Source organism: Cryptotermes secundus, unplaced genomic scaffold (genome assembly GCF_002891405.2).
Source record: "Cryptotermes secundus unplaced genomic scaffold, Csec_1.0 scaffold960, whole genome shotgun sequence".
NCBI classification, from domain to species: domain Eukaryota; kingdom Metazoa; phylum Arthropoda; class Insecta; order Blattodea; family Kalotermitidae; genus Cryptotermes; species Cryptotermes secundus.
Window position 1 is genome coordinate 552,951 of NW_019727111.1, and position 24,656 is coordinate 577,606.

The following is a 24,656-nucleotide window of genomic DNA, read 5'->3' on the forward strand; positions in this document are numbered from 1 at the left end:
CTCTGAGCTAAATTACAGGCCTTTTCCCGTCCAAGTAATCTCCAATGCCTCTGGTGGATGGGGGAAGCATCAAGGTACCGGGGGCCGACCTCGTTGGCTCTACGGGGGCTGATGGCACGCACCGTTACGGGTAGGGTATGGCGACAGTAGAAATTAAAAAAGGGGGACGCACAATGGACCAATAACTGGTCTAAGTGCNCTTTTATTTTCAAAATAAGGGAACTAGGTTAACAAGCGTGTATGTGTTGAAGGTATCCCCACATGCAGGCAAGTACGGTGTCTCAGTTTACAGAGATTCGGTATAGACGCGCTGATGGCGCTCGTCTTATTCGGGGGAAACACCGCTTAATTCACTTTGCGAGAACTAAGGTCGTCACTTCCGGACTTTATCAGTGCCTATCATATCTGCTATAGAACAGGGAAACTGTTTCGTAACAAAACTCACGGTTTCCCACACAATGTAGTCTTTCTTCGCGCTTCTGCAACTTCCTGCACTGGGGAGGAAATGTAAACTTAACGGACGAGAAAGGGGGTTTATATGCAGGCAGACACGCACGCACATGGGCCACGCTTGTACACACTATATGTACTTCGAGCCTTGTACAGGCGCCGGTACTTTAAACCAAACTGCCTCTCTCATATAACAGCATAAGCAACGTAGAAACTTCGTAAACAAAAAACAATCCTTCCGTACAGACTTCCAGTCCTACATATCCCTGTAACAGGCCGTGGAGGCCCATAGGGTTGTGAGATGTTGAGGTTCCCACATTTTCTACACAATCGGCTCATAGACGGCGGCAAGGCTGTCAGCCCTACGCGCCGGCCGCCCTTTAGCCCCAGGAATATTTCTGGTACTCATTTCTGTTAGAGGCTGACTCGAACCCAGGCCCACAGTGCGGCTGGAAGGATTAGGTCAAAATAAAAAATCCAATGACCTTATTGGGACTTGAACCCTCGACCTTCCGGCTTGTAGCATAGTGCCTCAACCAACTACGCTACCGCGTGATTACTTCGATTACTTCCCTAAAACCCACATTCAAGAACTGGATGTGTCTTAAAGTCGAGGGCGTCTTACATTCAAGTAATGTGAGCTTCAGCTGATCCGTTAGCGGGCTGACGTTGCTCGCAAATTGCCAGATGAACGGATCGCACTCGACAACTGTACATACTTTAGAGTACTAATGAGTAACAGAAGTTGTCCCTGTGCTTAATCAAGCACCGCGCCGTGAAGACGTATCACTCTTGACCTCGGCACTTGATAGAATCCTCAGCTTCATGCCCCTACCGCTTTACCCAACTGAATATGAGGCTGGGTGGGCCCCGGTGCAGGTCTGGACACCATGGAGAAGAAAACAATATCGTACTCCTGACGGTAATCGAACCCCAGCAGTCCATCCCGTAGCTATCCCGGTTCCTTAGAGGACTACTTTTATTTTCAAACCCTAGTAAAAGGAAGACCTACCCGGCCCTGCAGTCGGGGTAAAATCTTGTCCATAATTTCATCGTGTAACGGCTTCTTTCAAAATATTGTAATGGACTTGATCAATGCGTTGCCAGGCAACAGCTCTGTAAACACCGGTCCAACATGCAACAACAGAGGAAGGTGCGTTTTCTGTATATCCGACCGACGCGCCAACAGACTGGCTGGATAGCGATCACGTGATATTTGTTTAATGCAGGTTCATGTCCGTTTTGCGGCTGTATAAGAGAGACAGAATTCGTTTAGGGCAATTACGAGAACAGAAGCAGCAGAAGCATGCAAACAAGAGGATGGCAGTAAGTTGGAGTACAGCCTGTGAATATTTAACGTGTGATTTGTAGACATTTTGCGTGCTGTAGCACAGTGATATTGAGAGTGTGTGATTTAGTGAGACTTTTTATAGTTCATGTTTTATAAATCCATGAACACTAGTACAGAAAGACTGAAAAGTTTGGTGTGGAGTGGTTGTAAATTGTGTACAGCAGCAAAAGTGTAATAATTAATTGTAGTTAGAACCTGGAGGTGGTTAATAAATTCATTATCAATCCGAACCCCGTCTACAGTCACACCTACACATGCTATATTGATATTAGCAATTAAATTAACTGAGATGTTACTGTCCTTAAGCCAAATGGTGATCCCAGTGTGGCTGTATTCTGCAATCCGGACCTAGAGCGTCTGCCAATGACGCATTATAAATACTTCCGAATAACCGGCATGAACTATTATTATTCCTGTTCGGTATATCTGAGACTCTTCCTTTGTTCAATGCCCATATTTAAAATAAACTGTCCCGCTGCTTGGCGGGCTTCAGCTGCTTCATGTTGATGCATTTGGAACCAAACCTGTTTTCCTTAATCATATTTTATAGTGCACTTGTTCCTGTGCTTAATTAATCAAGAGCCTCGCCATGAAGGAGTAAGGGGGGAGTGGCTACATAGATCCATGCATTTTTTATGTGGGCCACTATTTCGTGGTGAGTGGTCAACCTTATGCCCCGGCTGCATTGCTCCCGGTACACACTAGATAGGGCACGCGGTAGCGCAGTTGCTCGAGGCACTATGCTACAAGCCGGAAGGTTGCGAGTTCGAGTCCTGATGAAGTGGATTTTTTTTTCAATTTACCTAGTCCTTCCAGCCGCACTATGGCCCTGGAATAGACTCAGTCTCTAACAGAAACGAGTACCAGGAATCTTCCGGGGGGTAAAGCTCGGGCGGCGCGTAAGGCTGACCTCACCGCCATCTGTGGGCCGACGTCTTAGCTTTTCTGTTGAGGGGCTCTGCACTGTGACGTCGATATGGGAGGTCATTACTTCACTGCTGCATAATGTTNGCCTCCACGGCTTGTTACAGGGATTTGCTTTTTACCCGCTAGGCCACAGAGGCGGTCACTGCACTAGAACGGTCAGTAAAAGAATTTAAAATGAAAAAGCTTTACGGGGCTCTCCATTTGCCGACGAATATTAAAATCTAATCGCAGTGTTTTCAGCGTCTGGATTAACATCTCTGCAGGGTACTTATATTATACTCAGCTGGTTGAATTTGGCACTAGCAATTGTCTTCTTTCTTCGTGCGACTCTGCGCCCCGTCCTGGATCATCCTCACGACCGCATAGGGACGCCCTTTCCAGGCTGGGAACCACAGGGCGGTTATGGAACTGGGGTTGTCCCTTCTACTCGGTTTGGCGAAAGAGCTGATTAAATTACATACGAACTAAATACTGTCCTTAAACCGGATTCACCGAGTGGTTTGTCGGCTTTCAGTGCAAACACAGCGGTCAAGTCCCATCAAGCCTCGTTCTATTTACTAATGATCCAATTACACGTTTTAACTACAGCATGTGTGACGTCACAGGAGATGGTGTACATATTAATGGAAGATGAGCGCTTTGAAGGAGAACACTCTCGCGTGGGTGATTCATCCTCATCATTATCTCGCACAGCAAAAACACTCATTCGCCGTCAGGACAAAAAAGAGACCCTGAAGATATCCTACGAAACAAAGACCAAATGTTAAAAGCTGTGGATGTGTGCGCATCCCTCTTATCATTTAACTGGACGGCAATTACAATTAATATACTGCTTCCAGCTGGGGTAGCTCAGTAGGTATAAGGGCGGGTTACCGAGGAATCGGGGTTCGATTCCCGGCAGTGCGCAACGAGAAAGAAATCTCTCTCCTCCACAGCATCCTTACCGAAAGAGGTAATCAGGAATTGGCCAGCGTATGGCACTGCATAAATGCATAACTTTAGATGCTGATCATTTACAAGCCTGAGTCGAGAAATATAAGCTACTGGTATACACGTGTTGCTCTCATCTTGATCGCGTGATATGATTCTCCTATTCAGCGCGAAAGGTTGTCTTCGGTTTCGAAGGGAACATAATACTACACACAAACTGCTTATAACCAGGGCCCGGATTTTGATGACCTGAAAATATTTAAAAAATGACCGAAAAAATCCAGAAAAATGACCTAAAATATGACCCAAAAATGTAATATGCAGGGCCCGGATTTTGATGGCCTGAAAATATTCAAAAAATGACCGAAAAAAAACCAGAAAAATGACCTAAAGGAGAAAAGAAAGAACACTTCGCTTCCATGTTATTCACATTTCAGAAAACTGGCCTGTTACCGGAGCAGCGTCTGCGCTCCGATGCCACCACGTCACCGCTGGCGGGGGAGGGGATGCCCTCCATAGCGCAATGCGTCACACTATGAAGAAAAATTTCATAAAATGGCCAAAAATGACAAGAAATACCCTTAAAAGTCCAAAAAACTTACCAAAAAATTACCTATAAAATTTACATTTCTGTAACCAGCAGCTCATATCCGAGATTTATATATTTAAGAGCATCGCATAGGATACAAGGAAAAAAAGATGACATGACATCAAAATCCGGGCCCTGCTTATAACAATCTTGTTAATGAGATATGAAGTTCAAACGAATATTTTTTTAAATGACGATCTTATATTTGACGGATTCCAAACTATTATCACAAAGTAAGGTGAAGTTGTCCGTATGCTTAACAAATTAAGCATTACTCCACGAAGGCGTATGGGTGAGTGGTGTATAGATCCAGTTTCTTGCCGTCGGCACTAGTTGGAGGTGAGTGGTCAGCTTCACGCCCCGGCCGCTTTACACCCAAGGAAAGAGCCCCGGTACCCATGTAATAGGGATTAGTTGGACCCCAGAGCCGGTTTGCACAACGTGGAGAAGAGAAAATTCTTGCTCCTACCTAAACTCGAACTCCGTCCTTTCGGTCGTCCAACACGTAACCAGTCGCTATACCGACAAAGTACCATTCCGACTATAACGGAACGCAATAAGCCAAATATTTTAAAATTTCAACCTTGATGAATAACTCTGTACTCTGTGACCGTTGACGTTAATGAAGAGTTGTAATCATTGGATGATTGACTGCCTTGATCATTCAGTCACATGTTGATTCGTGGCAGCACACCCATCAAGAATACGCTATCGCATATTTCACAGTTTTGCTAGAACATCTTGGTACACAATGTGCCCTTTAAGTTCCCCACACAAAATCCACGGTGCAAAGTCAGGAAAACGCGCGGCACAAATACCGCAAGTGCGTGAAAGCTTTTCGTGTTTGTGTTAAATTGCTTCTGTGGCGAAGCCTTCTCATGGTTCGATTCCTCATTCAAGAGGGGTCCCAACAAGACAAGAACTTCGCAAATTCAGTTTATCTGAACTGCAGCTATAGGAGCCGAGGCAGCTACTGTGAGACCCCAGTACATCGACCTCAGTCACAGACATTAGACCAGACATATTCCCGGCACGTATCAAAGCCACATGCTCTGTACATTACTGGCAATCACACTAAAACAGTTAGCCCATCATTGGTTCTGGCAAGATGGAATGTTACTGACTTCAAACTACAGGCCCACTGACTTCGGTTATAGGTTAACTTACACAAGCTCCCACTGACTTCAGCTATAGGCTACCTTACTTCAACCTACAGGCTCCCACTGACTTCAAGCTACAGGCCCCAATGACTTCGGCTATAGGCTAACTTACTTCAACCTACAGGCTCCCACTGACTTCAGCTATAGGCTAACTTACTTCAACCTACAGGCTCCCACTGACTTCAAGCTACAGGCCCCAATGACTTCGGCTACAGGCTAACTTACTTCAACCTACAGGCTCCCACTGACTTTAAGCTGCAGGCCCCCAATGACTTCGGCTACAGGCTAACTTACTTCAACCTACAGGCTCCCACTGACTTTAAGCTGCAGGCCCCCAATGACTTCGGCTACAGGCTAACTTACTTCAACCTACAGGCCCGCTGACGGCAACGAGTACTTACTTCAACAACATATGATCTATTATTAAAGCCCTTTAAAGCACTGTGGTAACTGTATGTACCACACACATCAACATTCAAGAACTCTTCGACTTCCCTGCAGTGGGTTTCACAGGATTCTCAGATTAAACAGCAATTATTTCCTTAATAGCATTACCAGTTTTGCTTTTGTAAGGAAGATGCAGTGTATTCATTGAGGTGTAGGAACTGAATTATGGGACTAATCGAAACAAAAAGTTGCAAAAGCTTGGCCATGTCTATGCCCGTCTGTCCGTACAATAATTCAAGAATCACAGACAGGATTTTCACGAAAATTCGATACTGTGAATATTTAAAACATCTGTTGTGACACGCTTCAAATCCGGGTAAAACCCGACAAGGATTTTCACTGAAGACTTAGGTGAGTTATACCGAGCATTCCGTCTAACAGAAGACCCCAGCTGTGTGAGAACCTCAAATCCAACCAGTTTACTTTCTCATAAAAGTTGTCCCTTCTGCTTAACTAAATAAGCACTTCGCGATGAAGACGTATGGGGGAGTGGACGTATAACTTGACCTCGGCATTAGTTGGAGGTGAGTGGTCAGCTTCATGCCCGGCCACTTTACCGCTGGAGGAAGGGGCCTCCGGCATCCACTGGATAGGAGGCCGGGTGGGCTCCATGTGGGAGCCTCGACTGCCTCTTACAGTGACAGCTTCACCTCTGCCGTTTACCTTTATGTGCCGTGTCCCTATCCATATTTTATTGAGTTTAGAATGCGGGCTTTACTTGAGAGTGATAGAGTTTGTGCAGCCCTGATGCTGGAGCTAATATACAAGCCAATAACCGCTTAAATAGATGTAATTTTAAGGGCGAGTTAAAGCAGGCTTCAATTTATTCCCCTACAAATAAACACAGGATGAGACGGCAGTGAGGATCTCATAGTGCGCTATATACATATTGCCTACGCTACGATGGCCTCCAGACGCTAACCTCATCCCCCTCCCGCGAGAATTCATGACTTAAATATAATGCAGTGGGTATGAGGTCAATAATTACTGGCTGTATCACCATGACCGGAGTCGCGATAGCTCAGTCGGTACAGGGACGGGTTACGGGCTGGAAAGTCCAGTTTCGATTTCACGCAGTGCAAATTTTTTTCTTCTCCACACAGGCCGGACCAGCTCTGGTGCCAAACCAACTTCCTACCCAATGGGTACCGGGGGTAAAGTGGCAGGGGTGTGAAGCTGACAACTCATTTCCAACTAGTGCCGCGATCAAGAATGGTGGAATTATACCTCCACTCCCCCACACGTCTTCGTTGCCTGGTGCTTGATCAATTAAGTAGAGGGGCGCCTCTCTTAACTTTACTAGGAACAGATCACTATACACGAGCCTGGACATACGTGGGGACCTACTTCAACATCGAACCTACGGACTATAGATCTCAATAAACTGTCACCCTTCAGACTTAGACTCGGATTTTTCGGACTTACGCCATGCGTAATGCTGTGGTGGCTCGAATAATACCTCTTGAACGATCCATGACAGAATGTCAATTGACTTGTTTTAATAGTTTAAATTTCTAATTACATGTTGAAAGGTGCGTCCAAGCCTTGGTTTCCAGGAACGCGCCCTGTGTATCCTATGTTATACTGAACTCGACTTCTGAGGAGGGTTGTGATGGCTGTAATGATTCTTCGGGTTACATAACTGCGTGGCATTTGGCAGCGCTGGGAGAACTTTGTACCGTGGTGTTACTTGTGGAGAGTATGGAATCATACGGTCACGTGTTTGAGTGACTCTCAGCGGGTACTGTAATGGTGAATATATTTATCGACCGCTTACAGGACGCAACTAAAAATAACTATTATAACACTATCACTAAGTCTTTTCCAACTCGCAGGGTCTTCACTAGTAGTTGCCTGGTAACGGCTTCTAACCATGACTATTCCTCTACTGCAGGGTTCAAGTCCCCACTTGACCGGCGGCTCCTTTCCAACTGCCTCCAGTGCTCAACTCCAGCATTCTTAACCTCCGCACTAGATGGAGATGAGCAGTCAAACTGCGGGAGAAACAGCCTCCAGGACTCGCTTCACAGGAAGCCGGGCAGACCCCAGATCCGGCCTGGGCACTATGGAGAAGAGATAAATCTATTGCCTCTGCCGGCAATCGAACACTGATCCGTAAAGAAGAAATAAAATGGTGTGTGCGGAAAGGATGGAGAAGAGATAAATCTTTTGCCCCTGCCGAAAATCGAACGTTGATCCGCAAAGAAGAAATAAAATGGTGGTGTGTGCGTAAAGGAACAATTTTATACAATAACCATGCTGAACTCAAGGCGATTCTGGACTTCCCATAGTTTACTTCACTGTCAGTCAGACATAAGCCACTGCTCTTATGTAACTCCGGTACACACGTTTATGGTGCCGTACGAGAATATTAATAGCAGAAATTAAATCTACATACTGACTTCAGATCTGGATGCAAAAAAGACCCATCACGTCACAGTTCTGCGTACTGAATTTCGGGTCAAAACAGCGCCGTCTTTAGGTTCGTGTCCTTCAATTTCTATCAACCACAACGTGTAAAAATTTGTTTTACTGGGTCACAGAAGTTTATTCAAGAGCCGGAATAGCTCAGTCGGTATACCGACTGGCTAAGGGCTGGACTACAAAGGCGTCGGAGTTCAAGTCCCGATAGGGTCAAGATTTTTCTCCCCTCCACGCCGTGGAGGCCGGCTCTGAAGTCCACACAGCCTCCTATCCAATGGGTACCGGGGCTCCTTCTCCGGGGGTGAACAGTCTGGACCTCCAACTAGTGCCGAGGACAAGAAAACGCGGATACATGCATCCATTCCCCATACGTCTTCATGGTGTGGTGCTTCGTTTGTTAAGCACAGGGTAAACTTTACCTTACATTCATCTCTTCCACACAGGCAAAAATGAAGGAACTGCGTTATTACAACTTCTGCACTGTCTTTGTCGTGAGCAGCTTATTTCGTTACTGTTATCGGAAAAGGTGAAAATTTGTTGTGGTGTAATTATTTTAAAGTACCTGCAAGTTTATTTGCTATCAATCATTTTAAGTAAGAATTAGGCACTCTGTTAGTAACCACCGACGAGAAGAGAGATGAAAACGGAGATGACACGTTTCTCCGAAACGTCAAATGATCTTTATCGGACTACACGCTATTCTATCCCACGACACAGAACCCTTCAATTTTAGTTCCAGTGCCGGAAGTTCGACTATTAAAAGGTAAAAGGTATAGCTATTCCTGTAACAGGCCGTGGAGGCCCATAGGGCTGTGGAACGTCGAGGCTGCCACATTTTATAGACAATCGGCTCACAGACGACGGTGATGTTCAGCCTTACGCGCCGGCCGCTTTTTACCCTTCAGGAAGATTCCTGGTACTCATTTCTATTAGAGGCTGGGTTGACCCCACGGCCATAGTGCGGCTGGAAGAATTAGGTCAATTGAAAAATTCAGTGACCTCATTGGGCTACAAACACGTGACCTTCCGCCTTGTAGCATAGTGCGTCAACTAACACGCTACAGAGTACCCCCGAAACGCGACTCTCGGCAACATTAATGACAAGCCTGTGCTTAAAATGCATGAGTTTTTGTGTACAGGTGAAACTTGTGTGGCTGAATTAATTTCGATATCTCAAAGGTCCCTCTTAGCAGACCACCAAAGGACGTGTCCCACCGATTGAGAAACACTGCTACACATTTCCGAACCTGTCCGATACTGCAAAGTTTTAAAACGATAAATCAAATGAAAGATATCTCTGAAAACTGCGCAGTACCCTTCTTGCTCCTTTGAAAGATTAAGCTCTCTGCCTTCTAACCATTTCAGAATTTATCTTAAAGCTGTGAATATTACGGACAGCCTGTAGAAGTCCTTGGAGGAGGATCAGCCCGTCGCAAGGCCGCTACCTACACAGGAGAACGCGACAGAATAAATGCGGACAGACATCCTTGCCTCGAGTGGGATCGAACCAACGATCGCAATGTTTGATGGGACGAAGATATTTCCTGCCCTGGATCGCACTGTCACTGCGAACAGCTTAAAAATATTATTAAACAATATTCAAACCTGAATTCAGTTCCACCTCACACTTCACTCGCAGCCCTCCATATTTTAAATGTATTGTAGCGTGTAGGGCCGCGAGATAAGCAAATATACCAAAGCCGTTTCTGGGCAACGGCTCGGTAAACACGTCCCCGCAGCAACAGACATGAACGGAACAATGGTGTACCAACAGAGGAACGATGCTTTCTGTGCCCTACGCAACGGCGAGGTAAACACATATCTGCGGCATCGAAACCAGACACAACAGAATAGCTTTGTTTCTGTTTGTCCGTGCCGAGATGTTATTAACCGGGACAGTTCGGGGCAAGGAGTAAGTTGAAAGTCCAGCGGTGAAGAGAATGTAATATATGTGATATTTGGAGTAGTTCAGTGAGACTTCTATAGTTACTGCATTAAAATCCGTTGCCAGGAAATGGCTAGTGGAGACTAATAGCCTGAGGACACTAACTATTCTGTATGTCAGTGATTTGTAAAGTGCTGTCACGAGTCGTGAGTGTATAAGTGGTCAATAAATCGAGGCACCAATTCAAACCCCGTCTATTGTCACACGTGACAGTATTTCTCACTGGCCAATCCACTTCCATGCACATTAAACAACACCGGACTTGCCATATGCACTGAGAGAAGATGTGTGTCAGCAGTAAATTATTTTCAAGGCCAGTCCAGTTTGCAGACTCCAGGGAAATCTAATTTCTGACTCATTACGTAGCATGCACAGATTTCGAATGGCCACAATGGCAAAGCCTGAATTAAGTTGTTATACCAGTTTCCTTCATACTAGCTCCAGATTGGAAACAGGACTATTCGCTGGCTGTTTCAGAGCTTGCTTTATCAACTAGCTGACATCCGAGTAGGAAAAGAGGTCTGCATCCATAATACATTAATTCCAAGGCCGACAGCGTAGGCAGCACCGCAAAATACGCATCTGTAAGGCCTTTCTTTTTTTCCCGCTGCGCAGACTTAAATCCTGAACACCTAATCACAAATGTTATTTTACTTATGTGAGGAACGTATTGCTCAAGTACCAGTACAGATTGTCATGTGTCAGACGTAACCACAAAATTTCACACCACCACCATGTTTGTAATTCTGAGTTACAAACAATATTTTATATGCAATGCATAGGGAAGTTTATGGTCTATGTATGTACCAAACATCACATTACTAGCTTCAGTGCTTCATGAATTTTCGTCACAGAACCGAAAGCTACGGAGACTTTTCGCGAGGTTGCAATGATGTTATTTTACATTAAACAAGAAGTTCTGGGAAGAACTAATCGCCCAATTTCCTTTGATACGACACGGACGGTACAGAAAACGAAAAAAAAAAAGTTAAATACACGGGCACAGAGATCAAGGTAATCTCATAAGCCTTTTTTTTTTTCAAAAACTGGAAAAGGGGGGGTGCTATACAGACACACAGATAGCAAGGCGATCTCATAAGTCTCCTTTTTATTGTTTCCCCCAAAATAAGAAAAGTAGGATAAAATTTTAACAAAAGCTTCATTTTTAGAGGGTCATTATCAAACACCATTTCAGGACCTTAAATTATGAGGCACCAATGTCGCTCCCACCTCAAATTAATGCGTCCGCCATGTTCTTGTTACTGAATGTAGTGAATTAAAAAGTAGACCTACGTAGTTGGAGTGGCCTCCAACAGCATCACGTTCCGTGAAAATCACTCATCCAATGGGCAGTCCTTTCATAATCGTCAATATGCCGTCTCTCAGAATCAGACACCACGTATGACACCCACATAAAACACCTTAATCAACCTAATATCTGCAAGTCATCCTACCTGATATATGAACAAAGTAACAGCTTACGTACAACACAAGATGGGGCACGCGGTAGCGTAGATGGTTGAGGCACTATGCTACAAGTCGGAAGGTAGCGGGGTTTGATCTCCGATGATGTCACTGAATTTTTCAAATGACCTCATACTTCCAGGCGTACTATGGCCCTGGGGTCGACGCAGACTCCAACGGAAATGAGTACCAGGAATCTTCTACTGGGTTAAGGTGCGGCCTGCCGGCGCGTAAGGCTGACAACCTCACCTCCATCTGTGAACCGATTATCTAGAAATTGTGGGGGCTTCGACAACCCTATAAGCCTCCACGGCCTGTTACAGGGATAGCTTCACCTTTTCTTTAACAACACAAGATAACACTGAATAAACGTAATGGCGACAGAATTTGTCAACATGCAAACTCTAGTCCCATATCCGGAATTCTGCATGTATTTCGGAAACTGTTACTTACACGACATCTGCTCAAAGTCTGTCGTCGGAACAAGTTACTTCAGAACCTAAGGAATGACACCGAAAACAGAGTACAGACTGTACCATACGTAAGCGTCTGTAGCTTTATCTCACGACACACAACTCGAGACTAAGCATACAGCTAGCTGCTGCCAAAAGAAAAAAAACTCAGGAGTGACGTCAAGACGGCCGACCTTGCTTCTAAGCAAATATAAACACCGTGTACTCTTCTTTAATTACATGTATTGATTTTGAATAGAGCCGATCACAGTGGCCGCGGGGTCTAAGGCATGAACTGTTTTCGCACGCTCAAACACTGGGGGGTTGTGCGGTCGAATCCCACTTGAGGCATGGATGTGTGTGTGCGTTTATTGTGTGTAGGCTGCGGCCTTACGATAGGCTGATCCCCGGTCCAAGGTGTCCTACGACGGTGTATAGATTAAGAATCTGTAAAGTGGCCAAGGCGCAATCAAGGGTTGTAGAGCCATAATAGAATATATTATGGATGTCAATAGAACGTTACATATTTCCATTTAACTGGTGTTATTACTGTCGTCGCACTGAATTTCAAATCATTTACCGTAACCGATCTTATCCATAAATGACCACACCGTCCAGTATGTTACGGCCCTCAGTCTACCTTCCGGTGTTTCCGATTACAAAAGCAAGTTTAGACTATTAATAGACATCTTAAATTATCTGAAATTTAATCATAGATCTACGTTTAAATCAATAATGACATTAAAAATCAAAATAATACAGGATGATGATGATGATGATGATGATGCACTAAATCAGAGTCATTCATGAAGAATACTTTCTACTGTGGCAGTTCGGAGACAGCCCAACATTTCGGAGGACCGTATCGCCTTCATCTTCTGCGTAGTAAGCAACATCATGTTGCCGCCGGCGTCTGCTTGTACCTTGCTTCTACCCTGAAGATAGAGGCGACATGCACCTCCGAAATGTCGGTAACTCTGCCTACATCCACAAGGTGCACATATCCAAAAGCTAAACAGAAATCGTTAACCATTGTAAAAACCTAAAATGAGTAATATACTGGAGGAATAAATCCCATCTGTAACATAAAATCCTTCAGCCTCCCTCGTTTCTTTCCGCCCTGTACGACAGTTGCCAGATTATATACACCTGTCTACGTTCTCAGCAGCTTCTGTCGTCGGAGCAAGGTACTTTGCGCCTGAGAAATATCGCGGACAGCAGTACGCACAACCAACTGCTACTTGTAAACCAGCCCTACGCGCCGGCCGCCCTTTACCCCCAAGAATATTCCTGGTACTCATTTCTGTTACAGGCTGAGTCGATCCCAGGGCCATAGTGCGCCTGGAAGGATTTTAGGTAAATTGAAAAACTCCAATGCCCTCATCGGGATTCGATCCCGCGACCTTCCGGCTCGTATCATAGTGCCTCAAACGACGGGGTTCTTAAATTAATTAATTAATTAAGCAGAGAAGGACAACTTTTCCTTTTACCTTTAAATCTTAATGTTATCATCCGATTTATGCTACAGAAAAGAAGGTAAACCGAACGTCACAAACAGATCAGAAACTAAGGGTTAACCAGCATGCACTGAAAGAAAAGGTTTCGACGACATGGCGACTTTCCGAAACATAACATGACGTCATGCACTCTTCAAGACCAGACTACACAGCACCCATTCCGAAATCCCCGTCTCAAAACCTGAATTTCAGCCAATAGTGACAACCTGAAACACGCATTTCTGGGCACAAATCACAAAAGCCGAGATTCGCGGTAGGAGGTAGGTGGGGTGGAGGGGTTCAGTAAACCTGCTTCCATCTTACGTTTCAGCCATTGAAGACTATTTTTACTGATCGCACAACATTATTCACAACAAAACAAATTTCCGGCATAAATTTTCCATCAACACTGCGGTAATACAACAACATTCAACTCAGCTAACTGGGTTAACGTGGTGGGATCGTGGGTTCACGGCCATGTGTTTGAATCCACTTGCAGCAATTATGTTCTTACTGTGCGTGACTGTAAATATACGTTACATAGGCCTACAGTATTGTTGTTAGTATAGCAGGAGCAATATTAGCAGTTTAGTAAAGTAATGTGCCGATCAGAGTGGCAGCGCGGTCTAAGGCACGAACTGTCTCTGCTCACTCGAACGTTGGGATCGTGGGTTCGAATCCCTCTCAAGGCATGAATATTTGCGTTCGTTTATTCTGTGTTTGTGTCGTTCTGTGTTTATGTAGCGTCCTTCTGACGGGCTTATCATTCGTCCAAGGGGTTCTACCGAATTTGTATAGGATCAAGATAGCGGCCTTGCGACGGGCTGATGCCCCGTCCAAGGAGCCCACCGACTCTATAGAGGATCAAGAAAATAAAAAGCGGCCAAGGTCCGACAAAGGAACGTACAGCCATAGATAGACAACAATATTATTATTTTGGGAAAGAGATTATTATGTGCTGATTACGTTAACTTTGCTGGACTGGATGTACAAACAAAGTGAATAAAACGGTCACAGTCCACACCAAATTTCACACGCCCCGCTCTGCTGGTTATTGCCTTCCGATACTGAAACCTAAATACAGACTTCATGCATCCGCCATTTTGTTATTTTATAGTCTGCAAAGAAATTATCTTTGCAAGTTCTACCCAGATCTACTACCATACGTCATTTCAGGGCCTTCGATTAGGAAACGTTGGTGTCCGTCCCTCACAAGTTTGCGCGTTCCCCATGTTACTACGCCTACTGACTGTAACATGGTAAATGTGAGGCTGAGATGACCTCCAACGGCATAACGTCCATACCAAATTTCGTGAAAACAGGTAATTCCGTTGTGAGGCTGAAAGTGAGACACACACGCAGAAGGCATATTCATTCAAGCCAGGCAGCTAAAGAAACCCGTAGAACGGAGTTTTCGTTCATATACTAACAAGCCAAACAAAAGCCATGTTATCTCGGCCCGATATTTTTCCCGGGTTTCCTCAGTCTCTCCATGAAAATGCCTAAATCCTATTTCAAATCAGGCCATGAACTCTACTTTCTACATTCTTTCAAATTCATTATTCACTATTCATCGCACCATTCGAAGCTATGTAACCTACTTACAGAAAGTTGGCACTAACTTCGCCTACAAGCGGCGGTCTCTCTCGGTCGGTATAGTTCGCTTGTGGACTACAGGCCACGGAGTTTTTTTGTTTATAATCTACTTACAGAGAGCGTCGTTTAATAAATCATAAACAAATACAAGTTATGTTTAATTACTGCGTCGTGTGAGTAGCCGCTAAATGTATTCGCCGATACTGTGCAAACATGTTTCGGAAACCGGACGTGCTTCTGCCTTCAGGTGTAAGAAGGAACGGTCTCAACGTTGGTATCATCTGTTCTGATGCAGTATGCAGCCTGCTGCAGCTAGGCACTTATACTTCAACCGCAAGTTCATGATTTCGTGCATTATTCTTCCTCCTCGACTCCTTCAATAAATTTGGGATTAAAAAGGAAGGCCAATGCTGAACGTTTAAGTATTATCAGAAATATCAAGTCATGAAGGATGAGATGGGCAGGGCATGTAGCACGTATAGGGTTTTGATAGCAACGCCAGAAGGACTGACCGACCTCTCCTCTCGACGAAAAGGAGGCCTCACTTTAAAAAAATGTTGGAAAGAACAAAAATAGGGAAACCGAGAATGACTGTGGTGGCACAGATCAGCAGCAAATTACTGCGTTGGTCTCCGAAAGGAGAGATATCACTAGGAATGCCTAGATATAGGTGGCAGGGTAATATTAAGATGAAAGCGGCCTCCGTAGTCTAGCGGTAACGTTTCCACCTCGTGACTCAAGGTACGAGGGTTCAAACCCGGCGGATGTCGTGAAATTTTTAAGGGCGGAAAAATTCAGGGAACAAGTCCTCCGGGAGGGACTTTAAGCCTTGGGTCTCGTGTCGTAGCTTTACGGCACGTAAAAGAACCTCATGTCCCAAGGGGACCACTGAGCCAAATTCAGGACATTTCCCGCCCAATAGTAGTCTCTAACGCCTCTGGTAGATGGGGAAAGCATCGAGATACCGCTGAACCAGTAGAGGCCGAACTCGCTGGCTGAGTCGGGACTGATGGCACGCACCAGTACGGGTAGGGAATAGAGACTGGTAGAATATCATAGGGGGACGCACAATGGACCAACAGTTGGTCTAAGTGCATGGGGAAACCCACCCTCTCCAATACAATACAATACAATACAATATTAAGATGAACCTTGGGGTAATGGGCTGGGGGTGGTACGAACTGCCTTGATCTGGTTCACGATAGAGAACAGTGGAGGATTCTTGTGAACACGGTAATGAACATTCGGATTCCACAAAGTGTTAGGAAATTAATGAGTGACGAGCATGGCGGATAACTAACATGTTTTCGTCACAGTTATACGAACTAGGCAAAATAAATCGAAGGAATTAAAAAGTCGATACATGATGAAGAAAATGATAAATTTGATACATTATACATTTTTTTTATATTCTCATTCCAAAGTTCGGAATGCCTTGGGTCTTATCATACAAACGCCAACAGGAACTAAAGAAAATAGTATATTTATATAGTGCATTTTACCTCAACAAAATCCTATTTCTTACATCTGTTTATGCCGGTCTCTCAATGCCGCCAAAAACTATGAATCATTATTATATTTTCTTTATCCATCCTGTAGTGTCAACTGCCTTACTACTTCCCTAAAATAAAAAGAAATGCCATCACGAAGAAAGCTTGCCAACGTCGCAACGCTTCTCGTTTCCTTTCCAGAGGTGTCCGGTTCGAATCTAGGCTCGAAAACCAACTGCTCTTACACGTTTTTGGTTTCCATTGGTTCTTCCAGGCAAATGCCTGGATATTACCCCAAATTAGGTCAGTATCGCTTCCTTCTTCACGATTACAATTCCTTGTTCACTAGCAATCCATCATTCGACTCTCTGAAATAGTGTCGCTAAGCAAACCACAAAAATAAACATACACTAATCAACAATGGCTGGTCACGGTAGCCGAGCGGTCTAAGGCATGTACTGTCTTCGCTCGCTCGGAAGCCGGATAGTGGGTTCAAGTCCCATACAAGGCATGGATATCTGGTGTGTGTATGCATTTATTCTGTGTTTGTGTCCTTTGTTTGGGGGCTTGCGGTAGCGTAGTTGGTTGAGGGGCTATGCTACAAGCCGGAAGGTCGCGGGTTCAAGTCCCGATGAGGCCATTGGATTTTTTCAGTTGACCAAATCCTTCCAGCCGCACTATGGCCCCGGGGTCGACGCAGCCTCTAACAGAAATGGGTACCAGGAATTAATTAAATAATTTTCCTGGGGAGTAAAGCGCGGCAGGCGCGTAAGGCTGACAACCTTACTGCCATCTTTGAGCCGATTGTCCATATGTGGGACCCTCAACGTCTCGCAACCCTATGGGCATTCATGGCCTGGTACAGGGATAGCTTTACTTTTTTTTTTTACTTGTGTCCTTTCTTTATCTAGAGGTTTTGTGAGGGGCTGATCACTAGTCCAAGAGCCCTACCGTCTGTAAAAATGATAATGAAACTGTGAAATCAGCCCTATGCTCCGAAGTCGTAGCGAGAGAAAAAATAATCAACAATGACAAAGTACACGCTTACATATACGCGAGAGTTTTGTATTAGTAAAACTCTCCTTCATAATTTTGCAGCTACATGGCTGCCTTATCAATTTAACTTGTTCATTTCCTTGACAGCAGGCACTCATGAAATTCTTGCTGTGTTCCTGATAACACATTTGCTCTCACAATATTCACCTTCCTGAAGAGGATGACAGGCTGCGGTTTCCCCTTATATGTCACGCCACGAATACTACTAATAATCATAAATATAACTGGAAGCACAAGAAACAGTGATACCTTCGATGGAAAATCAAATTAAAACTAACAAGCGCATTAGGACGTGATACATGAATGGACACATCTTCAGAATTCGGTGACATGGGCATTTATAACGTTATTCTTCTTAAATATAGCAATAACGACAATTAACTGGTTAATATTGCTGTATCATATTAAAACACAAACGTAATACAACAAAAACTCATAACCAGTGCGTCACTTTTGTTGCATTATACTGAAACACAAAATTAATTCAATAAGAACTAAAAATCAGCTGATGAATTTCGTTGTACCACACTAAAGCATAAACGCTAAAACATAAACACAACGCCAGGAAAAATAATAATTAGTAGAGCAAATTTTGTTGTATCATACTAAAATATAAATGCAATGAAATACACAATAACTAGTTTGTGGATTCTGCACCATATTAAAATAAAAACGTAATGAAATACATACGGCTGGCGATTTCTGTTGCACCATGCTGAAATACTAACGCTAACGCAACAAAAACTAGTAATCACATCGTGAATTTTGCTGTACCAAACTAAAACAAAGGCATACCGAATTAAAAACCAATAACTGGTTGGTGCATTTTGTTGTACCATACACAAATATAATGCAACAAAAAATGTCAATTCGTGGATGTTTGTGTATGACACCAAAACACCAAACAGGCCGGTCAACAGTACCGCTCTAGATTCGCACTGGTTAAGTTCTCGGTTCCAATCTCAGCCGGGACACCAGTTATCCTGACTGCCGTTTCTCGTGATTTTCCTTAGTTCCTACATGAAAATGCTAAGGTAGTATCTAAATTAACTCACAACCACTTCCTTCCAAAATTATTTCCAATTCGACGCCGTGTGGTCTGTGAAAGCGACGTAAAATAACCCGCCAAAAAGTAAATAAATAAAACACCAACACAATGACATAAAACCTAATAAATCACTTGTGGATCCTGTTGTACCGTAATAAAACACCGATGTTTGTTGCTACATGTCAGAGCGATAACGTCATAAGTGCACCTGTAGTGTTCTGGCGGTTAGCCAATGTCCAAGCAACACAAAGAAAGAAAGAAAAATATATAGGCCACACTATTTCCCTTAAATATGACACACGTCGCCGTTAATGGGGGTTATGCCATACTAAAGCAGTTTGAAACAAGGAACTCATTGATACATTGGAGCGCTGTCCCAGCACTGTGTACCTGCTTTATGAATCACCCATTCTTCTGGTTTCAACCGGTCTACTATCGCTAATCTCTGTGCACACAGATACTTACATTTAATTAGAACCACGCCACTCTGAAGTTCATCCATACTGATTATCACCACCACTGACACCAAAGTAGTAACAATAACAATAATAACGATAACAGACTGGTAGGCAGTAACACTCCGAGAGCAACATGGCCGACACACTACAGCACAAGACTGCTCACTCGCATACTCCGTGAAAACTGGCGGTCTCCGTGCCAGCCAGCCAGCGAGCAGCGTCCGTCCGTCTAGCCGGCCCACTGAACCCTACCACCGCAGCTGTGTTTACAGGGCTGCAGAGATCTACGGCGTTCCTTGATGACAGTAATCAATTCACTGCCCAGGGCAATTTACGGACCACTCCAACCCAAACACAGCAAAAATCCTTCTTGGGAAGACCAGTCGCTAGGGCAGTCTTGAAACACCCAAGAGTTTTACGGAACCTTAAGGTTCAGTGCCGTGTTCATACGGAAAGCCAATGGTCCCTATTTCGAGCCAGATGAATCTACTCGACGTCCCCTCCTCCAGGTCAATATTAATTTTAAAACTATCCTGCCAGCTGAAAGCCTGGGTCTTCCAGGTTCTTCGTCTAAACGTTCTTTATAGTAATTCAGATCTTCCCAAGAGTGCTTTAGACCCTAACCATCACATTCTCCGTCGCATTATTCTAGGGCGGCCCATACACGTACGAGTCTGGCTCGCGAGTCCGGCTCGGCGAGGAGCAGGGCTAGGATTAATTTCGCCACACACGTATGAGCGTGGCGACCCACAAAAGGACGAGTGTGGCTCATTGGAACCCGAGCCGAGTCGGACTCGCGAGCCAGACTCGTACGTGTATGGGCCTCCTAACAGTATCTGGTCAAGAGTGCAAGTTACGTAGCTCTTCTTTAGCCCGTCTTCTCCGACCTCCTGTCACTTCATCCCTCTTCGGTCCAAATATTCTCCTCGGCATCCTGTTCTCAAACACCCTCACTCCACGCACCTCCTTGAATGTAAGAAACCAAATTTCACACCCACACAAAACTTCACGCAACATTAATATTTACCGTAAATTCTTGGATAGCAGATGAGAAAACAAAATGTTTCTGAACTAATTCGTTCTTAACCTTGGTACTAGACGGAGGTGAGTGGTCAGTTTCACGCTCTTTTCGCTTTATCCCGAGAATCAGCTCCCGGTATCAATTGTATACAAGGCTGGGTATGTCCCAAAAGCCGTTCTGGACGCTATGGAGAAGAGATAAACCATTTTGACCTTACAGGGAATCGAACTCCAACTCCTCGGTCGTCCAGCCCGCAGCCAAGCCACTATTCTGTGAGTGAAAGCAATCACAGCTGCGTCTAATTCCGCTCGCCAATGCGTTCCTCTCGAATAACTTTGAGGAGGTAGACCAAGGAACGCTGTCACTTACTCATGGATTTTGGGAACATTATACATCTATAAGAGAAGTCGCGATAGCTCAGTCGGTACAGCGACGAACTGGGCTCGATTCCCAGCAGTACATGGTTCTTCTCTTCTGCACAGCGTCCTGACCGCCTATGGGGCCCACCTAGCCTCATATCCCACGGGTACCAGGAGCTGACCACTCACTAACATTTAATGTCGAGGTCAAGAAAGGTAGAGCTACACGTCCACTCCCCCATATGACTTCATGGCATAGTGCTTAACTAATTAAGCACTGCGGCAATTTTACCTTTACTATTTAAACAGATTACAATTCCCGGAACTGGGCTGCGAGGCGTCAGATGACGATCATTACGACAGTAATTAATAATTTCAATGTGTTATGCAATAACGTACGTGACTAATCGACATCTTCAACAATAACTACAGTCAGTTTCATAAACAGGTCACCCTTAACTCGAAATGCGACTTCTTTATTCCGTACAGACCACATCCTTCATCCCGCCTCCCTCAACTTGAAGATGGTGACGACAATATACGCAGAAACATTGTGACGACGATGATGCCCCCCCCCCAAGTCGAAGTTACACTTCAAACAGAAGTCACGAACTGTTTCCAATCGTCAGCGTCAATAGCTGTTAGAAGCGCGCACCGAAACAAGGCGCTCTGGCGCTCTCTGAAGTAGGTAGAGAACGGGGGGGTGGGGGGGGGCGGGNCAAAGCAATTCGTAAGCAAAACACAAACGCTGCTCGCTTCCCAAGCACATTCCTTCCTGCTGAGCCTCATTCCCCCAGTTCCCTTCGTACCTACGTACTATTGACATCGTCGGCATAGCCCGCCGGCTACCACCCGCAGGACGCACAGGTAACACCAATCTCCGTTAACATTCAAAATAATTTGAGCAGAAAACCTAGATCGAGGCAGAGTCAAAATGGCCCATTCAGCTAAAACTATCCCTGTAACAGGCCGTGGAGGTCCACAGGGTTGTGACACGTCGAGGTTCCCACATTTTCTAGACAATCGGCTCACAGATGGCTGTAACGTTGTCAGCCTTACGCGCCGGCCGTCCTTTCCCCCCCCCCCCCCGGAAGATTCCTGGTACTCATTTCTGTTAGAGGCTGAATCGACCCCAAGGCTATAGTACCGCTGTAAAAAGACTGGATCGACTGAGAATCGAACCCGCGATCTCCTGGACTGTGGCGAAGTGCCTCAACCAACTACGTTACCGCGTGCCCTCAATTTATACTAAACTCCACTGTTATGTACGACAGATTTTGTACCCCATTTGTATGGAAAGGGGAAAAGAATTCAGGGGGATCCCCTTCCCCACCAATCCGAAATGTATGGACCCACGAGTCTGCTTTACAAATCAGTTTAAGTGAATGCAGTTACTGTTAAATGAGTTTTCAAAGTGCCCTTCAGTCCCGCTCAAATTAAACTCAGTTCTGTTGGATCTGAAGTTCTCAGAGAGATGACTTCTGGGTTGCAACGCCGTCTGGTTACCTAGAGGTCCGCCGGCGTTTCGGAGCAATCGACTGCCTCCAGGATGGATGAGGAAGCAAAGCAAGAAACCTGCAACAACAGGCGGCGCTTCTATCAAACTAAACGGCGTTACGACCGACGACATCGTCCTCATCGTAAACCATACGAAGTGCAAATGGATGGATCTCTGATCTGGGTTTGTTCTATACACTGTGTAATTCAGTTCTGTTTTGTCTCCAGTGACTGATTAAAGTTAATTGCAGCTGCACTCCTTGCTAACCACAGCCAGCATATTAAAGTGAGGGGGGGGGGGACTCATAGTTAAAAAAATCGTACGGTAATGTAGTCCTTGGCCGGTCACGGTAGCCGAGCGGTGTAAGGCATGTACTGTCTTCGCTCGCTTGGAAACCGGAATCGTGGGTTCGAATTCCATTCAGGGCATGGATGTTTAGTTTGCGTGTGTGCGATTTTCTGTGTTTGTGTACAGGTAGAGGCCTTGCAACGAGTTGATCACCCGCCCAAGGAGTCTTACCGAATGTGTAAGATCTAGAAAACCCGAGGTGAATGGAGTTCATGGAGGTAGGCCTAGACCCGCTGGGCCTGTAGCGCCACAAGAAATAAAAATGTAGTCCTCGTGTTTAATTAAGTACGGCGACAATGAAGACGAATGGGAGAGTGTAGGTAGGTACAGATCCACAAGCCTCGGTAGTCAGTCGGCTTACCGACAGGCAACGTCTTGTGACGGGCTGATCCCCCGTCTAAAAAAAAGTTATACCGACTGTGTATAGATTAAGAAACTGAAAAATCAGCCAAGGTCCACAAGGGCTGTAGAGCCATACGTAGATGGATACCGACGGGCAAGGACCTCGAAGCCTGGGGTTCGACTCCCGACAGGTGCAAGAAATGTTTCTCTTGACTGTGTCCATACCGGCTGAGGCACGCCCAGCCTCCTATCCAATGGTTATCAGGGGGTCTTCCCCGGTGAACAGTGCCCGAGAATGTAAGAAACGATGCCAGTTTCTGCACACCGAGCGATGTGGCCCAACTGGTTATACAGCCATGACTCAGTCCCAGAGAGGGGCGGCGGCTACTCAGCAGCTGCTGGTGATAGGCGTTCAGAGCTGAAGCGTGTGCAGGTGTGGATCCAGGGCGGGTGCAACAGAGCACGGGCGATTTTGGGGACAAGCCTTTGATTTTTGTTGAACGAAAATTAGTTTCTGCCCGTCATGAACATTAGTGCTCGGTTAAATCTGTGGTTCTCACGGGAAGAGCGTGATGTTCTGGATTATACGTCCGTAAAGTTCGGAGAGGGCTCGATGTTTCGGAGGAACGTATCATTTTCATCAGCACAGCAGAAGAGCAAGGGAAACAAGACACCAGAAGAAGCAGAAACCGTGTTTGTTATCTGTCAAGGAATTATCACCCTGAGACAGCATTTCCATTTGCTGTACCCTGCTCCACCCCTTTGGGAGAATAACTGCTACTTGCTGCGTTCTTGCGCGGAGGAGGTATGTTCTTGTGAAACGTGGTGCTCCTGTCCCCGAGTCACACGGCGTTACAGCTCAGAGTGTTTTATGATCTGCGATACTAATCAATAATGGTTACGTCAGTTTTTGTTAATTTCGTGTTATATTTAGGGCAGCGTTTCTAGAACGTTGATCTGCTTTAAATGAAGAGGTAGAGGGGGGGATTTCTCGACACGTGGAGGGGCACAGGGATAGCTATATCTTTACTTATAATAATATTAATTTTACAAACTCAGCCGTCAAAGCAACAAATGTTTATTAATTTAAACCATACATGTTCCGACCCTTTAAGTGTCATTTTCAGGCGTTTTTAGATATACTATTAATTACAGTATAGTAACAAGATCATGCCTTGCAATTCAATAATTAACAGCGTGTTTAAGAACACCTGAAGATGACCGTTTAAGGGTCGAAACACGTAGTGTGGTTTAAATTAATAAATATTTGTTGCGTTGACGGCTGAAATTTATATTATTAGTTTATTCACGCAACAGGACGTAAGTAAAGTAAAGCTACCCCTGTAACAGGCCATAAAGGCCTATAGGGTTGTGAGACGTTGAGGGTCCCACATTATCTAGACAATCGGCTCAAAGATGGCGGTAAGGTTGTCAGCCTTACGCGCCGGCCGCGCTTTACTCCCCAGGAAAATTATTTAATTAATTCCTGGTACTCATTTCTGTTAGAGGCTGAGTCGACCCAAGGGCCATAGTGCGGCTGGAAGGATTAGGTTAACTGGAAAAAATCCAATGACCTAATCGGGAATTGAACCCGCGACCTTACGGTTTGTAGCATAGTGCCTCAACCAACTACGCTACCGCGTACCCCCCAACAGGACGTAAACAAAAATTAATTATCTTTACTTTTTGTATAAATTCTTGTAAAGAATAATCTCTGGGGGACCACCTCTGCGGTTTAGTGGTCAGAGTTAATGGCTACATATCCTGAGGTCCAGAGTTCCATTCTAGGCGCTAAGAGATTTTAT

At 45.0% G+C, this 24,656-nt stretch overlaps 1 protein-coding gene across 6 annotated transcripts in view; it reads right to left on the reverse strand.

Annotated features, from left to right (window-relative positions):
- LOC111864520 (rho guanine nucleotide exchange factor 10) overlaps positions 1-24,656 on the reverse strand; it is a 175,580-nt gene that overhangs the window by 69,291 nt on the left and 81,633 nt on the right. Inside the window, exon 1 of one of the 6 annotated variants that reach the window (XM_023851823.2) lies at positions 19,291-19,474. The exons of 4 other annotated variants lie outside the window; for them this stretch is intronic. In XM_023851823.2, coding sequence (XP_023707591.1) covers positions 19,291-19,327 — 37 coding nt within the window. In that variant the 5' untranslated portion in view covers positions 19,328-19,474. Of the gene's footprint in view, positions 1-12,140; positions 12,251-19,290; positions 19,475-24,656 lie in introns of those variants that run through there. One more of the 6 variants, XM_023851824.2, reaches the window with a different exon arrangement.